The sequence below is a fragment of the Vulpes vulpes genome, chromosome 1, assembly GCF_048418805.1.
Source record: "Vulpes vulpes isolate BD-2025 chromosome 1, VulVul3, whole genome shotgun sequence".
Taxonomy (NCBI): domain Eukaryota; kingdom Metazoa; phylum Chordata; class Mammalia; order Carnivora; family Canidae; genus Vulpes; species Vulpes vulpes.
In genome coordinates, this window is record NC_132780.1 from 105,495,870 (window position 1) to 105,514,398 (window position 18,529).

Sequence of the window (18,529 nt, forward strand, 5' to 3'; positions counted from 1 at the left end):
ATGACCCTGAGATCATGACTCGAGCCAAAATCAAGAAACAGAAGCTTGACAATTGAGTTACCTGGGTACCCCTTGATTTTTTTTTTTAAGATTTTATTTTGTATTTTTTAAAGATTTATTTATTTATGAGAGAGAGAGAGAGGGGCAGAGACACAGGAGGAGGGAGAAGCAGGCTCCATGCCAGGAGCCCAACGTGGGACTCAATCCCGGGACTCCAGGATCGTGCCCTGGGCCAAAGGCAGGCACTAAACCACTGAGCCACCCAGGGATCCCCTAAGATTTTATTTTTAAGTAATCTCCACCCAACCTGGGGCTTGAATTCACAACACTGAGATCAAGAATCACGTGCTGTATTGTCTGAGCCACCCAGGTGCCCTAATTTTGATTTTTTAAAAGGAAATGAGCAATATGTTGGAGATTGCTCAAGTTTTAATAACTTAAATCTCAAAAAATGCTAGTTACACCAAGCCTGTGTTCTTTGACAAATCTTTAAACTTTCTTGAGCTTAAAATATGGACATGGAAAGGGAGAGCTGGACCAGAAGATCACCTAGGACCCTTGTAGCTCGAATAGTCTTTGTTTTTTAAGTGATGAAAAGTCTAATAAAATAGATTCCTTTATTTTTATATGCACCATTTTGGTTATGTCAAAATAGATCATAATCTTTTTATTTGTAATTCATCCTGTTTTTACTTTCAAGACCCTGCTTTTACATGGAAACATCATCACCTCTCTTAGAATGGCACCTGCTTATCTACCCAGGAGTCTTGCTATACTATCCTTGGCAGAAAATGAAATCCGGGACTTAAATGAGGTAAAATTTGAGGGTATTCTGTGGGATCCAGGAAACTGCAAAGTATGGAAGAGACTCAGGAGAGAGTTGTGACCTCATTTATAAACCGTGTATATCTTGGAAGACATTACCAAAAAGATGAAACATTTGACTCAATGATCGTTATTTTTCTTTCTACGTTTTCTTAATGTCAGTGGGTCATTAAGGCTTAATTTCATTTGTAATGCTGCAACTATCATTCCATCCAGAACTGATTTGTGGTAGAGGTGTAACTACATTAAAGGGGTGTATTGAGGTGTAACTACATTAAAGGGGTCAGTAAGCGATACTGTGCACTTTTGCTGCTATTATGTCTTCAAAATAGGATTTTCTCTGTTAGGAAATAGTGCTGATACTCTGTAAGGGATTTTGTGCAGCAAGGACAAATGGTCATACTGATGGAATTTTGAAAGTTAGTGGATCATATCAGAGTGTTACTTGTTGCTTTTCAGAACAAGAGGGAAATTGTTACATTCTCAAACTACCAAAGATATGTACTCAAAGGAAGCCCTGTGCTTGATACTAAATAGTCCATTTCATTCAACAAAGATATCCTTTGTTCCAGATCTCTTTTTTGGCATCCTTAACTGAATTGGAACAGTTGTCGATAATGAACAATCCTTGTGTGATGGCAACACCATCCATTCCAGGGTTTGACTATCGGCCATACATCGTCAGCTGGTGCTTAAACCTCAGAGTCCTAGATGGATATGTGATTTCTCAGAAGGAAAGGTGAACATGACCTCTTTAACATCACATTTATCATGGATGTTTTGAAAAGACTGCTTAATACAGATTAATAAACTGAATATTTTTTTAATGTGTATTTAGAAATTAAGATCATTAATGCAATCATATAGCAAACTATATGCTGGTCATTTAGGATTTTCTATCCTTTCTAAGAAAAAATAAGATCAATATCAGCCCGAGAAGTAGGGTTTAGTGAGTTTAACTTAATGCCCAACATCTAAGAATTTGATTTCTGAAAGTTCTTTTGTTAAGTAGTTTGCGGGGCTTAGAGTATTTTCTATTGAAATCATATGGATGCTGTATAGAGTCTCAGATAATTAATGTACTCACTTTTTGATCAGAAAGATTATTTTTTTCCTGGTTACTAGGGAGTTTTCAGCCAACTTCCAGCAGAGTAGCTAAAATTAAAAGGACAGACAATATTAAGTGTTGATGGGTATGTGGAGTATGAGTATGTGGAACTCTCATACTCTGTTCTCAGAGTGTAAATGGTGCAACTACTTTGAAAAAATGGCATATTTAGTGAAGCTAAATAGTCAAATACCCTATGACCTAGCAATCTGGCTTCTGGTATATACCCTACAGAAATAGGTGCTTATGTGTTCCAAGAGACATACACAAGCATATTCATAGTAGTTTTACTCATAATAGCTGCAAACATTTCAGAGCTATTTGGTACATTTGGAAACAACCCAAATGTCAGTCCATAGGGAGAAAGTGAGTGAGTGTGGGTGGGAGGAGGTGCAGAGGGAGAGAGAATCTTAAGCAGGCTCCATACCCATTGTGGAGCCAAGGGCAAGGCTTGCTTGATCCTATAACCCTGAGATCATGACCTGATCAAGAGTTGGATGCTTATTGACTGAGTCATCCAGGCGCCCTGATCTTTATTTAATACATGGACTCGTTCATGGAAAAAATACTTCAAAATATTTTTATTGGGTAGAATAAAATTTTTATCCTTAGACTAAGTTTGAGAGTTCATGATTTCAGTTAATCAGCTAGGCATGCTTCATATCTCATTGTGGAAAAGTTTTTCCTTTCTTGTGATATTGGCAAATCACGTAAAACTAATCTCACTTTATTTTATTTACACCATGACTCTCGCATGATTTTACCAGTTATTATTGGTCCAGTTTTTTTTTAGTCCATAATAGAACTTGGGTGGCTTGACAGTTTTGAACTGTAGAGTTCGTATGATGTCGATAACTTAATATCAAAGTCCAAGTAAAGGGCTGTGGGTTGAAAGTAATTTTCAAACTATTTATAATGCTGAGTTAATGCTATAAAAATAGAAAAAGAATACCAAAATGATCCAACCTCAACTTCAAGTTGAGCTTCTCCCTCTGCCTATGTCTCTCATGAATAAATAAATAAAATCTTTAAAAAAATGGAATTTATTTTCAAAAGTAAAAGTAGTGTAATGACTTCCCATGAATCCATTATCCAACTTCTACAGTTTGTAACTCATCTGTACCTTGTCATCTGTACCTTCATCCACTCCCTGTTCTTCTATATTATGTTCAAGCAAATCTCAAACTTACATGTAATTTCAACTGTGGATATTTCAGCATATATCTCTAAAAGATAAGGGCTCTTAATGAAATAATTACAATACTAGGGACGCCTGGGTGGCTCAGCGGTTGAGCGTCTGCCTTTGGCTCAGAGCATGATCCGGGAGGCCTAGGATCGAGTCCCACATGGGGCTCCCTGCATGGAGCCTGCTTTTCTCTGCCTATGTCTTTGCCCCCCCCCCCCACTCTCTCTCTCTCTAATGAATAAATAAATATATTTTAAAAACAAATAAATAAAAATGAGTTGATGGTTCACTAGCATCCTCCAGCTGTGACCAATTAGCATTTCTTTAACTGTCATGAACTTTGGATTTAAATATAATTGATGTATTTAAGTACTTTAGTTTGATAGTGAAGAGAGAAAATACTCATTGATTCTTTGAAAATAATTTAAAAATATTTAGAACAATGAATGCAACTCTGTGGAAGTGCCCTCTAAGCAAGAAAAAGGTTTAAAACATTATAAAGGGTAAAAGGAATGAATCAGAAGGAAAGATTTTTTTAAAAAAACTTAACTGAATTTTATTTATAAGTCATCCAGTGATGCTGTAAATTAAGAAGGAAGATCATTGGTGCTTCAACATATATCTTGTCTATGCTGATGTCGTCTCTACTGTATGTTCTCCAAATCCAGCTTGAAAGCTGAATGGCTCTATAGTCAAGGCAAGGGGAGAGCATATCGGCCAGGCCAGCATATCCAGCTTGTCCAGTATCTGGCTACAGTCTGTCCTCTCACTTCCACACTGGGTCTTCAAACTGCAGAGGATGCCAAACTAGAGAAGATTCTGAGCAAACAGAGGTAAGCCTCTTTATTTATAGCAGCTGAGGAAATCATAAGTGAAAATAATTCTGAGTCTTTCCTGCATGGGTTAAGTAGGACTGAATGAAGTGCTATGACCCCCATTTCTGGGCACTGGGACCCCTTGTTGCTGCAGCAGTCCTGTTGGGGAACTAATCATGCAGTGCCGTCAAGCTTGCTCTGCAGCAGCTGCAATGTTAATTTCCTGAGTAGTGAGAGTCAAGCAGTATAGGAGCCTGGGATTTTCCTTTTTTTTTTGTTTCTTTTTTTTAATATTTTATTTATTAGCATGAGTAGGGGTAGGGGCAGAGGAAGAAAATGAGAAAGAGAGAGAATCTGGAGCAAACTCTGTGCTGAGCACATGGAGTCCAATTCAGGGCTTGATCTCATGACCCTGAGATCATGACCTGAGCCAAAATCAAGGGTCAGATACTCAACGAACTGAGCCACTCAGGTGCCCTGACACTGGGATTTTTAAAAAATATATATTTGCCCTTTAATGTAGGTGTTTTATATGAGTTTTATTTTACTTTCATTTTTATTTTTTTAAATCAAATTAGCCAACATATAGTAAGTACATCATTAGTTTCACATGTAGTGTTCAGTAATTCATCAGTTGTGTACAACACCCAGTGCTCATCATATCACACGCCTTCCTGAATAGTTGTCTCCTATTTACCCCTCTACCGCCCTCCCCTGCAGCAACTCTGTTTGTTTCCTAATAGTTAAGAGTCTCTCTTGGGGGGATCCCTGGGTGGCTCAGCAGTTTAGTGCCTGCCTTCAGCCCAGGCGTGATTCTGGAGATCCGGGATTGAGTCCCACATCAGGCTACCTGCAGGGAGCCTGCTTCTCCCTCTGCCTGTGTCTCTGCCTCTCTCTCTCTCTCTGTCTCTCATGAATAAATAAATAAAATCTTGAAAAAAAAAGTTTCTCCTGGTTTTTCTCCCTCTCTGATGACTTCCCATTCAGTTTTCCCTCCCATCACCTATGATTCTCTGCGCTGTTTCTTATATTCCACATGTGAGTGAAACCTCATATGGATTTTTTTAATACTAATGTTAAGAAGTGAAACTAGATCACTTCTTTTTATCAGAGATCCTGCCTTTGAGTGTTTACGCACGTGTGTGTCTATGTGATTGTGGTTAAAAATAAGTTTCTTGGGCAGCCCGGGTGGTTCAGCGGTTTAGTGCCGTCTTCAGCCCAGGGTGTGATCCTGGAGACACGGAATCAAGTCCCACATCAGGCTCCTTGCATGGAGCCTGTTTCTCCCTCTGTCTGTGTCTCTGCCTCTCTCTCTCTCTGTGTCTCTCATGAGTAAATAAATAAAATCTTTAAAAAAAATAACTAAGTTTCTTAACCTTACTATCCAATGCTTTCAAGCAAGACTTTGTAATTTGGTGGTGATTAAAGATAACTACTTTGAAAACTTGTAAATGTCTACCTTTTGACAGTATTATATAAGTAAGAAGCAGGAAAACTTTGTATTTGTGGTTTGTGTTAAATGACATCAGAGATTATTGATTTTTAGGTTTCACCAGAGACAGTTGATGAACCAAAGCCAGAGTGAAGAGCTAGCTCCTCTTGCTCCTGTTGAAACAAGAGCACCCCTTGTACCTGAGCATTCAAGCCCTGTTCAAGATGGCCAGATAGTCCAGGAAAGCGGTATGAAATTAACTGATCTCTGATCCTTTTTCTCCAAGTTCAATCTGTTGAGTACCATAAAACAGAAAAAAGTACATATTTTCATAATTTTTGGTTTGTTAAGTGAACATTTAGGTCTTATATGTATGGTATATGTACAGACATACATGTAAAACTATATTTTAAAGTATTACTATTTTTGTCACTGGTAACTTTTTAACGTTTACTTTAATTCCGGTTATAGTTAGCATACATTGCTATATTAGTTTCAGTTGTACAATACGATGATTAAACAATTCTATGCATTACTCAGTGCTCATCTTGATAAGTGCCCTCCTTAATCCCCATCACCTATTTGACCCATCCCTCCACCCACCTCTTCTCTGGTAACCATCAGTTTGTTCTTTATAGTTAAGAGTTTGTTTCTTGGTTTGTCTCGTTCTCTCTCTTTCCTTTGCTCATCTGTTTCGTTTCTTAAATTTCACATATGAGTGGCATGTGGTATTTGTCTTTCTCTGACTTATTTCACTTAGCAGTATATTCTCTAGATCCATCCATTGTTGTTGGAAACGGCAAGATTTTATTCCTTATAATGCCTGAATATTAATCCATTGTGTGTATGTGTATATATACATATATCTCATAGCTTCTTTATCCGTTCATCTATGGATGGACACTTGGGCTATTCCATAATTTGGCAATTATAAATAATGCTGCAGTAAATAGAGGAGTGCATGTGTCCCTTTGAATTAGTGTTTTTGTATTTTTTTTTTAAGATTTTATTTATTTATTCATGAGAGACAGAGAGAGGCAGAGACATGGCAAAGGGAGAAGTAGGCTCCCTATGGGGAGCCTGATGAGGGATTCAATCCCAGGACCCCAGAATTATGACCTGAGCCAAAGGTAGATGCTCAACCACTGAGCCACTCAGGCATCCCATTTTTTGTATTTTTTGGGTAAATCCCTAGTAGTTAGATCACTGGATCATAGGATAGTTCTATTTTTAACTTTTTGAGGAACATCATTCTATTTTCCACAATGGCTGCACCATTTTGCAATTCTCACCAACAGTGCATGAGGGTTCCTTTTTCTCCACATTCTTGCCATCAGTTGTTTCTTGTGTTTTTGATTTTAGCCATTGTGACAGTTGTGACAGTTGTGAGGTGATATCTCATTGTAGTTTTGATTTGAGTGATATTGAGCATCTTTTCTTGTGTTTGTTGACCATCTGGATGCTTTCTTTGGAGAAATGTCTATTCGTGTCTTCTGATTTTTAATTGGATTATTTATTTTTGGTGTATTGAGTTGTATCAGTTCTTTTTTTTTTTTTTTTTAAGATTTTTATTTACTTATTCATGAGAGATGCAGGAGAGAGAGAGAGAGAGAGAGTGAGAGATTGGCAGAGACACAGGCAGAGGGAGAAGCAGGCTCCCTGCAGTGGGACTCAATCTTCGATCTCCAGATCACGCCCTGGGCTGAAGGCAGGGCTAAACTGCTGAGCCACCCAGGCTGCCTGAGTTGTATCAGTTCTTTATATATTTTGGATACTAACCTCTTATTGGATATGTCATTTGCAAATATCTTCTCCAGTCCTGTAGGTTGCCTTTTAGTTTTGTTGATTGTTTCCTTCACTGTGCTTTATTTCTAGTTTTTAAAAAACATTCAGAGTTGCTACCTTTTGTATTGACCTGATACTTTAATTATTCTAAGATTATTGCAAAAATTCATTTTCTTGGGGCTCCTGGGTGGTTCATTGGTTGAGCATCTGCCTTTGGCTCAGGTCGTGATCCCAGGTTCCTGGGATTGAGTCCTGCATCGGGCTTCCCACAGGGAGCCTGTTTTCCCTCTGCCTATGTCTCTGCCTCTCTCTCTCTGTGTCTCTCATGAGTAAATAAATAAAATCTTAAAAAAAGAATTCACTTTTTAAAACGTCTTTGGTTTGATGTTTTAGGCATATTGGAGGAAATCACCAAAGCATTTTATTGCATTTTACTGTATTTTAGGGGTTAGATTTCATTACAAAGATACAACTATAGAAACACTTTGAAATATTTAGTAGTTTCAATGATACTTTGTTGATTCTTCTAGAGCCTGTCATCCAAGTCAATTCTTGGGTTGGGATTAACAGTAATGATGATCAATTATGTGCTGTTAAGAATAACTTTCCAGCCTCTGCACACAATACAAGATATTCTCGAAATGACCTGCACTTGGAAGACATACAGACAGATGAGGACAAGTTAAACTGTAGTCTTCTCTCTTCAGAGTCTACTTTTATGCCAGTTGCATCAGGACTCTCTCCAGTATCACCTACAGTTGAGCTGAGGCTACAAGGCATTAACTTGGGCCTAGAAGATGATGGTGTTGGAGATGAATCTGTGAAAGGGCTGGAACACCAGGACTTTAATAAGGAAGAGGAGAAGGCTTTTTGGACTACAAATGAGAATTCTGTTCAAATGAAGGAAAGTGTCATCAGCACAGAGGTAAATGAGAAGGGTGGACTATTACCTTGTCTAGAGCCAACAGTAACTAGTGCTGTCTTGAAGGATGACACCCACAGTCTTACATCTTTTCCTGAGTCAGTTGGACACAGTGTCTTCCATACACAGCCAGACCATGAAGAAACCATGTCTCAGTCAGCTTCAGAGAGACTTGCCTGTGGAGTTTTAACCCAGAGATCTGTTGCTTTGGGACAAGATAAAGTTGCCCTTCAAAAGTTGAATGAAGCAGCCACCAAACTTCAGGCCTGTTGGCGGGGCTTTTATGCCAGGAACTACAACCCCCAAGCTAAAGACGTGCGTCATGAAATTCGGCTGCGCAGGATGCAGGAACACATTGTTTGCTTAACTGATGAAATAAGGAGGTAGGTCAAAAGTCCTTGGTTAGGTGCTGTCTTGTTGATTCGGGAGTGTCGGAATGTTACAGTTCAGTCAGAGTGCTGAACCATTGCTGTTGTGGTCAGGACACTTCATCCTGTGTTGCCATTCTTGGTTTCCTTGTCTCCTATAACATACTGAAAGCATCTTGAGAACAGAAACTGCCATTCACATCAACACTGCAAGCATGGCAGTTGGTGCATTGATGCATCACAGCAATACATGTCGACAATTGCTTGTCTTATCGATATTTATAAACTTAAACATAGGTACAGAAAATGTGGAAAAACTGATTAAGTATAGGAATGAGAAGATGAGAAAGTCTACATAGAACCCAGTAGGTGCATAGAATTAAAGTAAGGAGTGGGGCTTTAAAAGGGACTAAAATTCTGGGGCAGTGGTAGGAGTTATTCCTCACTTCTGTGACTCTCATTTTACTGACTTCCAGCCAGGAAAGTTAGGAGTTCATAAATTTATTTTGAGTATTGCAACTAGCAGTATTTATTAACATTATCAAGTGGGAGGGAGGAGGCAGTAAAAGAGACTGAGAAGGGACAACCAGTGTGATAGGATGACAGAGAGAGTGTGTGTGTCCACTTTGATAGGGAAATGTTCTGGGAGAGAAGAGAGACACTGTAGGGATGACAGAGGATTATGTATTTAGAAGCTGGAGATTATTGGTGACTGTACTGGGACTATCCTCAGGTTTGATGATTTGCCAAACAGACTCACAAAACTAAGGGAAGCCATTCCATTCATGACTATGGTGTATTACAGTGAAAGGATACAGATAAAAGTCAGCAAAGAAAAGTGCTTAGGGCAGAGTCCAGAGAGCAGGCACAAGCTTCTAGGTGTCTTCTTCCAGTGGTGTTGTATAGAGAGGGCTTGAGTCTCCCGGCAGTGACGTGTGATAACGCAGAAGTATTGCCAACCAGGGAAGCTCACTGAAGCCCTGACATGCAGGGTTTTTATGGAGTACCCGTATGACTGACCTAACTACTTAGCTCCTACCCAGGGTCAGACTGATAACAGTGTCTGTATCAGGGCTCTAGGTGAACAAAACATGTATTCAATGTAGTCAAAATGACTGTTAGCGTAAACTATCTAGTTTGGCCCCAAACCCCACATTCACAGATACTCTTATCAAGCAGGGTATTCCATGGGCTTGGATGTCATGTCCAGTCATGTTGGGGAGACAGTCGAAGCCTGTCTTCTTGTTGGAATGTGTAGGGTTTGAACACACCAAGCCTGCTGAGTTAACCCTTTCCTGCCCAGTGAATTTCCTAAGAGCAGCTTCGGTGAATAGTGGAATCAGGCAGTTTGGAATGCATTGAATAGTGAAGGAGAGGTGATGAGTGAGTGTAGCTAGTTCTTTTTTTTGGGGGGGGGGGACCCTGTTTGGGGTATGTTGCTGGAGGAGAATCTGGAGTTAAGGAAGATTCTTTTTTAAAGATGGGAGATGTAGAACATGTCTATGTGTTGATGGAATTGATTCAATAAAGAAGGGAAAACTGATGGTGCAGAGGAAAGAAAGGAGAAGTATGAAGTTGAAGTTCTTGAGAAGGTCAAAGAAGGGATCCAGTGCAGGAGGAGAGGGAGTGGCCTGAGGTAGAAGCGACAGCAGAAGCAGGTAAGGTGATGGGCTTGATGGGAGGAATGGACAAGTTCTGTCGGATGAATGCTTCTCTTTTTTCAATGATACAGAAGACTTGGTCAACATTTGAAAATGAGGAGGGGGGTGAGAGTGTAGGAGGTTTATGAAAGATGTGAGGGGTAAGGTATTCATCTTAGAAGTGAACCTAGAAGGAGAGTGGAGTATTATTAGACTGTATGAGGAAAAACTAAAGTGTAAAACAATAGGTCAGGTTGTATGAGTTACATCACCAACTCTCAGCTGTTCTGTTCGAATTTGGACATGGTTAATTTGGTCCCTCCAGGAATGGGTTTGTTTCCAGGTGAGTATGTCAGGGGGAGAGGGAAGGGCAAAGGAGCTGGAGAGATTTGGGAGGGGATAATTACAACAGTGGATCTTGGAATTTAAAAAAGGTAAAAGGAAAGACAGGAAGAGGTGGGGATCGTTGGTTTGGAGGTCTGGATGGAGCCTGGATGTCTAGATTGTTGCGGGGAGGGGGGTGCAAGAGCAAGTGAACTGGAAGGATGGGAGGTTTGTGTGGGTGCTTGAAATTGTTCTTGAAAATGGTGTAGTCAAAATGATTGGGTCTAGAGTGAGACTATGAGGGGCGCCTGGGTGGCTCAGCGGTTGAGCATCTGCCTTCAGCTCAGGGTGTGATCCTGGAGTCCCAGGATCGAGTCCCACATCACGCTTCCACATGGAGCCTGCTTCTCTTTGCCTGTGTTTCTGCCTCTCTCAGTGTGTGTCTCATGAATAAGTAAATAAAATCTTAAAAAAAAAAAAAAAAGAGTGAGACTATGAGAAAGAATGACATGGGGTGGATTATTGTCAGGTCATCCATGTGAATGCTGAGGTCTCCAGAACTGATGATGGGAATGAAGCAGAGAGAGACTGGTGCTGAGATTTCAGTGAATGCGGGCAGATTCTGGGGGAGGCCAGTACTTGAAAAAGAATTTGGAGAAATTTATAGGATGGCAGGAGTTCTTCAAAGAGGAAGGCAAAAAACATTTATTGACAGCAATGGGAAGCTATCTTCTGAGCCTGCTGTATAAATGAAAAAAAATAGCTTCTTCTTTTTTCTTCATGCCCAACATGGGGCTTGAACGCATGACTCCAAGATCAAGAGTCACATGCTCTAAGACTGAGCCAGCCAGGTGTCTCAAAATAGCTTCCACTTGAGAGGGAAGCTACTCTAAGTTTCAGCTTAGGTAGTCTAAAAGTGGAAAAGGATGTTATTGGACTATTAATCTCTTTACAGCACATAGATTTATTAGTTTTAACAATAGGCACAAGTCAAAGCACCTTCCTTGTGTCAGTAATGGATTTTGAATTATTGTAGATTAAGAAAAGAAAGAGATGAAGAACGTATTAAAAAATTTGTGCAAGAAGAGGCTGTCAGATTCCTCTGGAACCAGGTAAACCCATTCCTGCTGATTTACCTAATGTGTGAACCAAGAAAAAATTCTAGATTTATTGAGATAATCATAGAGTAGTCAGGCATATTAAGCACCTTTTCTCAAGGTTAAGGGTGTGGTCTATGTTCTTTGCCACTAACTCTGAACCTGGACAGTGAATTTTGTTACATTTTATTTAATCTAAAGAAAAATATTTTCATAATTTTAACCAGAGAAATAAAGAACTGTAAAGATGAAGGAAAGTGACTAAAATGAGGGATGTTGTCAGACCTTCCCAATAGGTAGAAAAAACTCAAAGTTTCATGTAGCCATCTATCTTGTTTTACCTTTTGGGAATATTTGAATGAAAAGTGACTGAAATGGTGTAGGATGGCTACGATAAGCATGTCCTAAAAAGTGCATGTGACTTCTTGCGAGAGAGAGCTTAAATTCTGTAATAACATACTTCAGGGACAGTTCAGACAATCAGTTTTACTGTTATTTTATCTCCTCAAATATTTTTTGACAGTAATGTCTTGGAAATATCTTTATAAAACAACTTGTTATTACAGAATTTTACCTACAAAATTAAGAAATAGTTACTGATTTTTAAGTAACTAGGGAGGGTGGTTAAATAAATTATAGAATAACAACATCATGGAACATTGTGGAACAGTTAAAAAGAATAAGGTAACAGTATGGACTGATGTGGAAAGATCTCTAGAATAACAGCAAGTTGCCAGCACTTAAGCTGCTGCTTGATTTTTAAAACTCCCTGTGTATTTGAAAACACAGTGAGGGGTCTGGAAGGACCCACACCAAACTGCTATCAGTAATTATCTGGGTGGGTAGTCAAAGAGAAACTACAAAATTCTACATATTGCTTTGTTGTTGCAGATTTAATTGTAAAATTGTGTGATTTCGATTGTACTTTAAAAATCTAAAGGTCATATTATCAAGAACCCAGGGCATTTTGGGATATTGTAGAGTTCTATATGCTATATGTTAGATAATACTTAAAAACTCTATCTAAATGGGTATCTACAATGAGATTTTTATTTTAGAGAATCTACTTATGGGCTCTAATCTGTCTTATTCAAAAGACTTTAGTTTAGATTGAGTACATTATTGACCCCTTGGTCACAGACTCTTGTGCTTCTGATAGTTTTTCCAGTGGCAACAAGAGAATTTCTTTGGCCCATCCTGACTCTTTTCGTTAGGACCTTTTATTACCAAGGATGTGAGTCGCTTGTGCCAGTTTGTTTACGCTGGGAGTGCTGTGGAGGGGAAAAGGGGAGTCAGGCCATTTCTAACTCCAGTTGCCCCATCTGCCATTTACCAACTCCATGAGTGTTTGAAAAAAAGTTTAAAGAACATTGTAAAACAGGCATGATTTTCATTTTATAAATAAAACTATATCCTTTGGTTTGCAGGTAAGGTCTCTGCAAGCTTGGCAGCAGATGGTCGATCAGCGTCTCAGTTCCTGGCATACTGATGTTCCTCCTATATCAAGTACCCTAGTACCACCTAAACTTCCGTTATTCACCCAAAGTCAGGAGCCCTCTGCTGAACAAAATTCTGATTGGTTCATTGCTCCTGATGAGGCCCCTCAAGAGAAATCCTTACCAGAATTTCCAGACTCTGGTTTTCATTCTTCCCTAACAGAGCAAGTTCACTGTTTGCAGGATTCTTTGGATTTTGAAAAAAGTTCCACAGAAGGCAGTGAAAGTTCCATAATGGGGAATTCCATTGACACAGTCAGATATGGTAAAGAGTCAGGTGTAGGGGATGTCAGTGATGAACACGGTGAATGGAGTAAGGAAAGCTTTAACACTGAGCAGGATAATAGTCTACTTGAGCAGTATTTAACTTCAGTTCAACAGCTGGAAGATGCTGATGAGAGGACAAGTTCTGATGAAGGGGCAGGAGACAGTAAGCTTCACATAGCTCCTTCCCCTGAAAAGTTGGATGCCTTGTCTGACGGTGCTTCTGTAGGTGATCCTCATGGCATATCTCCTACTTTGCAAGATGAAATAAGCCAGGCACCAGAAAATTGTAAATTAAATGCTGACGTTCAAGGGCAACAGTCAGACTGTGATTCCACATTTCAGGTATTGCATGTTGGTATTACCGTGTAGCATATCTGGTTGTTGCTTGGGAAGCAGAATCTACTATTTAACTCTAAACATTTTCGGTTGCCTTTTTTTTTTTTTAAGGAGATATCACCCCCATTTTTGTTACTATTTATATAGAATTTGTATTCTTGTCTCATGTTTTCCATATTTTAGATACTGGGCTGAATCTTCATTTTGATTTTATTAGCTATTAGCTGTAATCTATCAAACAATATTTATATTAAAAGCTATATGCACTTTATTTCCTAACAACTGAATTGCATCAACAGTGTTCCGTGTTTTTTAATGTACTCATTTCCTTCCAAAAATAAACTAGAGTATCTTCAAGAAAATAGAAGAATTTACCTTAAAGATATAAATAAGATAATTTAGATTTTTCTGTATGTCAGTAAATTAATTGTGTAGTAAGGAATGCAATTTGTTAAAGTGAGTGTAGATGACAAAAACCAGGACTGTGAACTATAGAAATTTTCCAGCCTCCTTGGAATGAGAACATATATTTTTAAGCCTTTTTTTCCTCCCTTATGAGTAAGGAAAGCCTTCTGATCAGCAGATAGAAAAGGTAAGATTTTAGGATGTTTCAGAGGAAATGAATACAATTGTCTCATAGAAAACTTTAATTAATGTCATGTAGCAGTTTTAACATATGAAGCAAAGTGTTCCATCTGGAATTAAAATAAAGCTTACTTAAAGAGGCAGTACTAGAATATTTCTCTCAGATGTGAAGGAAGCAGATGCTAGACTCCATTTGCTTGAAATAATGTCACAGCAGACGTTATCATTTCATTCAGTGCTTTTTTTACCCTACAGATAAGCATTTATGTGCCAACATATTGTGAGAAATTACCATATGTTCATCTTCTCTGACCCTGCTTTATATTTGCTTATGTATTTCAGCAGGTCTATGGCCATTTACTTCATTTTATGACCTCTGACCTCACAGTGAAGGACATTTAAAATAATAGTGGTAGAGTATGAATGACTTTTTTAAAGGACTATTTTCTATCCAAATCTCTGAAAAAGTGCCACATTTGGAAGAGAATTTAACGGTGGTTAAGAAAAAATAAACCTCACTTATTTCTTGTTAGGGAGAATATATATCTGTAACTTCAGGAAGAAATGATAATACTGTGTTTGAACGTTAGAGATGGATGCATTTGCAAATCAAGGAAGCTTGATATATTAATCTTTGAGAATGGTATAGTATCATTGAACAACGCATAGCTGATTTCCCCTGATCTCTGGACATACAACTATTTAAAACTATGGCAATACTTAAGTGTTCTCTAAATTTAGGTGCTAAATATCTATTCATTTTTCTGTTATAGTCACTAGATCCCTTTCTTTGAAGTTCTATAAAATAAAAACTTTTGATCCTTCAAGAATAAAGTCAGGGATCACATGCTATACTTTGTTGATAGCTAGAAACATTTCTCCAGCATGGGTAAGATGCATTTTTTGTGGTTTATAAATATGTAGCACTCAGGTTGAGAAGACTTGGATTTCATTCTCAGAAATCTAGAGTTTCTTTAAAAGGAAATACTTTCTCTCACTTATAAATGAAACAGCCATCTTACACTCAGAATTTTCCCAAATGAAGCATGTGTAACGTTGAATGCATGTTAAATACAAATAGAATTTTTTACTTTTTGAATAATGCTAATCTTTTATGAATGATTTTGAATTTCTTCTTAAATATACCCTATTTTTCTATTTTACAATTAAGTGCCTCATTTGCTGCCCATAGTTAGACACAAAAAAAAACCCAACTTGCTCTGCACTAATACCAAAGTACTGTTTCATGGTACATTAATTTCTCATAAAAGTTCTTGAAATGTCACGGTTCAGTATTGCCTAAATAGGTTTCTGCTGATTATCTTCCCCCTCTTTTTCTAAGAAATGGCAAAACACAACTAAATTTATTTGAACATCAGCATTTGTCAGCCAGATTTCCTTTTTTACCTTTGGCTTGTTTTTCTAGCCCATAAATGGTATTAGTGTACTTTTAAAATTGGCAGATTATGATAATAGTTAATATTCTGCTCTTCATTTGATTTCACCTTACTAGTGTTTTGAAGTGCAAGAATACTAAGTAGCGCTCCTTACCTTAACTGTACAGATTATTTTGAATGAAAATAATGTAAATTAGAATACAGGAAAATTGTGGCATAGGCTTAATATATTTTAATAGGTTTACAGCGTAATTTAAAATAACTTATGTAATTAAGATATTTGGTGTTATGTCATGGGCTATTCATTGGTTTGGCTAAAGAGAGAATGGGTCTAGTAAAGTTTGGGAAGTTTGAGGTTTACGTGGTCCTTGTGTTTTTTCTTACAGGAGAGGATTAGCTTAGCTGTGCTATTTTAGTTTATATCAGTTTTCTTGGTACATAGAAAATTCAATATATCAATGAGATATTCCTCCAGAAGCACAGAATCCTACCATGGGAAAATTGGAAGGAATCGTGGTGATTATCTATTTTAATCTCTTTGCTTTAAAAATGAAACTAAGGTACAGAGAAATTATGTGACTTGCCTGATGTTATACCTAGTTAGTAGTAATAAACTGTGAAAACTTAAAAGTTATTGCATTCCAAAATTTGTTATTATACACTATTAGTTTTATATTTAGTGAGTCAGTAGGAACATCTTTGTGCATTTTTCATTCTCTTCAAAAGAAGAAAAAAAACTTCTGACAGAGCTAGAGCTCTACCACTTGGAGCAAAAAGACTGCTTGTAGAAAATGACTAAGTCATTCAGAACTCTGAGTAAATTTTCTCCAAGAAATGTGATTTTACTAAAATGATTTTAAAGAGCACTTATAGGAATTAAAAATTTAAAAGAATAATTGCATCTTGGAATCCATTTATTTCATGACAGGAAGTATAAGAGGTTGCTGAGATACCTAAAATTTCTAGGGAAATCCTGAGTTTGTTTGAATTTCATCTTTAGTTTTAAACAACAACAGATACCAGAGCTTTAACTCTCTTGATGTGCAGAAATGTCCAATCATGTCAGTTGATATAAACACAATATAGTTTGGTTCTATAAGCTTAATTATGCAAGGCCTCATAATATGCATGTTTTCGGAAAACATTTAGCCACACACTGGTTTGCATATATGCAAAGAACTTTTATTCTTGAACAATGGGGTGCCATTCTTGAGTGTGGACCTTTATTTTTGTTTTGGGTTATTTTAAATATGTAAACACTGTAATAGTATTTTCCTGTTATCTACTTAATACAAGTCTGGTTCCACTTTTTATAAGTATTTTCAGATACAATATAAGCTTAAGATATTATACTATTTTCTTGGTACTTTTTTGGGTGCAGATTCTTAGAATTGGATTTATAACAGTAATATGAAATATAAAACTTTTTTTTTCCAGAGTTAAAAGGAAAGTATAACATGAGTCTGATCAGTTTCCCATTCAATAAAAGAAAAAGACTTAATTTTTAATGTATATTTTTATTTTACTATGTACCTTATTAATGATATTGTAATGTTTTAACTTTTAAATATATGATCCCTTTGTTCATAAAGCAAAACAGAAAGAGTCTGTAAAGAACATTTAAATATTTTTAGTTCTATTGCTTACACTGGTCAAACCTGTTGTGCCATATTAAAATTAAAAGTCAAGTAAACAGTTCTCACAACCTTGGGGTGAAGCAGATAATTGTCTTTTTTAAATGAGGTGCTTTTTATTTGTGAATGAATAGAAATCATACTAAATTTTAATTCCTTAATTGATTTTAGTAGATAGCAGGAATCTCTCTAGTGTCTTTGTTCATTTTTAAATTAAATTTCTTTGAGCATTTTGTAATAATTTTGATGTTGATAAGTATTTAAAAGTAATTTGATTTTGGACTATTTCTAGATTTCTCTTTAATTTTGTTTTAGAAATAGGTGATTTAAAGTGGTTATGGTCTGTTTTATGAAGGCTTAATATTTTATATTGTACTTAATTTGTATTTGAGTCTCTAATAAAAAAGTTTGTACATTTGTTTCAGTGATTCATCTGTTTATTACAGTGATTAGTAGTAATAGTTGATACTCATTGTGTTTGCAATTAATGGGTAACTAAAATCCAGAACAAATTGCAGATAGAATTCTAAGGAAGTTCTAGAGTATTGTTATATAAATGAGTTTGCACTGAAATAGTCGTAGCCTTATGATAATGGATATGAAATGAGAGAAATGCTGATTTAATAGTTTTATTTAGTATAGGTTTCATTATTTCCAGGTAATGGGTAGAGAAGAGCAGATACCCCTCAGAGAGCACGGATGACATTGCCAGGTGCTATTGAAATGGTGCTAAGAGTGTTTAGGGAGTGAATGAGTTAGTAGAGCAGAAGCCCTCTCATTTGACATAGTTGGGACCTATAGTTGATTGATGTTATGGACCATATTGTATCTACTATTAAAATTTATATGTTGAAATCCTCCCACTGTGACTGTGTTTGGACATAAGAAATTCAAGGAGGTAATTAAGATTAAAAAATGTCATAAGAAAGGGGCCTTAATCCAATAAGACTGGTATACGATAAGGAAGAGACGCAAGACATTTTCTGGGTGTGCCCAGAGGAGAGGCCACTTGAGGACCCAGTGAGAATGCAGCCGTCTGCAAGCCAGGAAAAGAGAGAGCTCAACATAAATCAACCTTGCTGAGACCTGGATCTTGGACTTTCAGCCTCCAGAGATACTGGAAAATAAATTTCTATCATTTAAGCCACTCAATCAGTGGTAGTTTGTTATGGCCGCCTGAGGTGACTCATACAGTTGGCTAACCAAAATTTTGGTTAGGGCAGGGAATCATAAAAAATTACTATGTACCTTTAAAAAAACTATTGAGATATAAGGCCACACAGTCAACTCCATGTTTTTAAAGTAAGTTTGA

The 18,529-nt window shown here is 37.3% G+C and overlaps 1 protein-coding gene across 2 annotated transcripts in view; it reads left to right on the forward strand.

Annotated features, from left to right (window-relative positions):
• CEP97 (centrosomal protein 97) overlaps window positions 1-17,635 on the forward strand; it is a 41,107-nt gene extending 23,472 nt beyond the window's left edge. The window contains exons 6-12 of one of the 2 annotated variants that reach the window (XM_025989978.2): window positions 701-814; window positions 1,398-1,564; window positions 3,788-3,952; window positions 5,481-5,614; window positions 7,682-8,456; window positions 11,442-11,517; window positions 12,930-17,635. In XM_025989978.2, the coding sequence (XP_025845763.1) occupies window positions 701-814; window positions 1,398-1,564; window positions 3,788-3,952; window positions 5,481-5,614; window positions 7,682-8,456; window positions 11,442-11,517; window positions 12,930-13,634 (2,136 nt within the window). In that variant the 3' untranslated portion in view covers window positions 13,635-17,635. The remainder of the gene's footprint in view (window positions 1-700; window positions 815-1,397; window positions 1,565-3,787; window positions 3,953-5,480; window positions 5,615-7,681; window positions 8,457-11,441; window positions 11,518-12,929) is intronic. The other variant, XM_025989979.2, reaches the window with a different exon arrangement.
• Window positions 17,636-18,529: the final 894 nt, after the last annotated feature.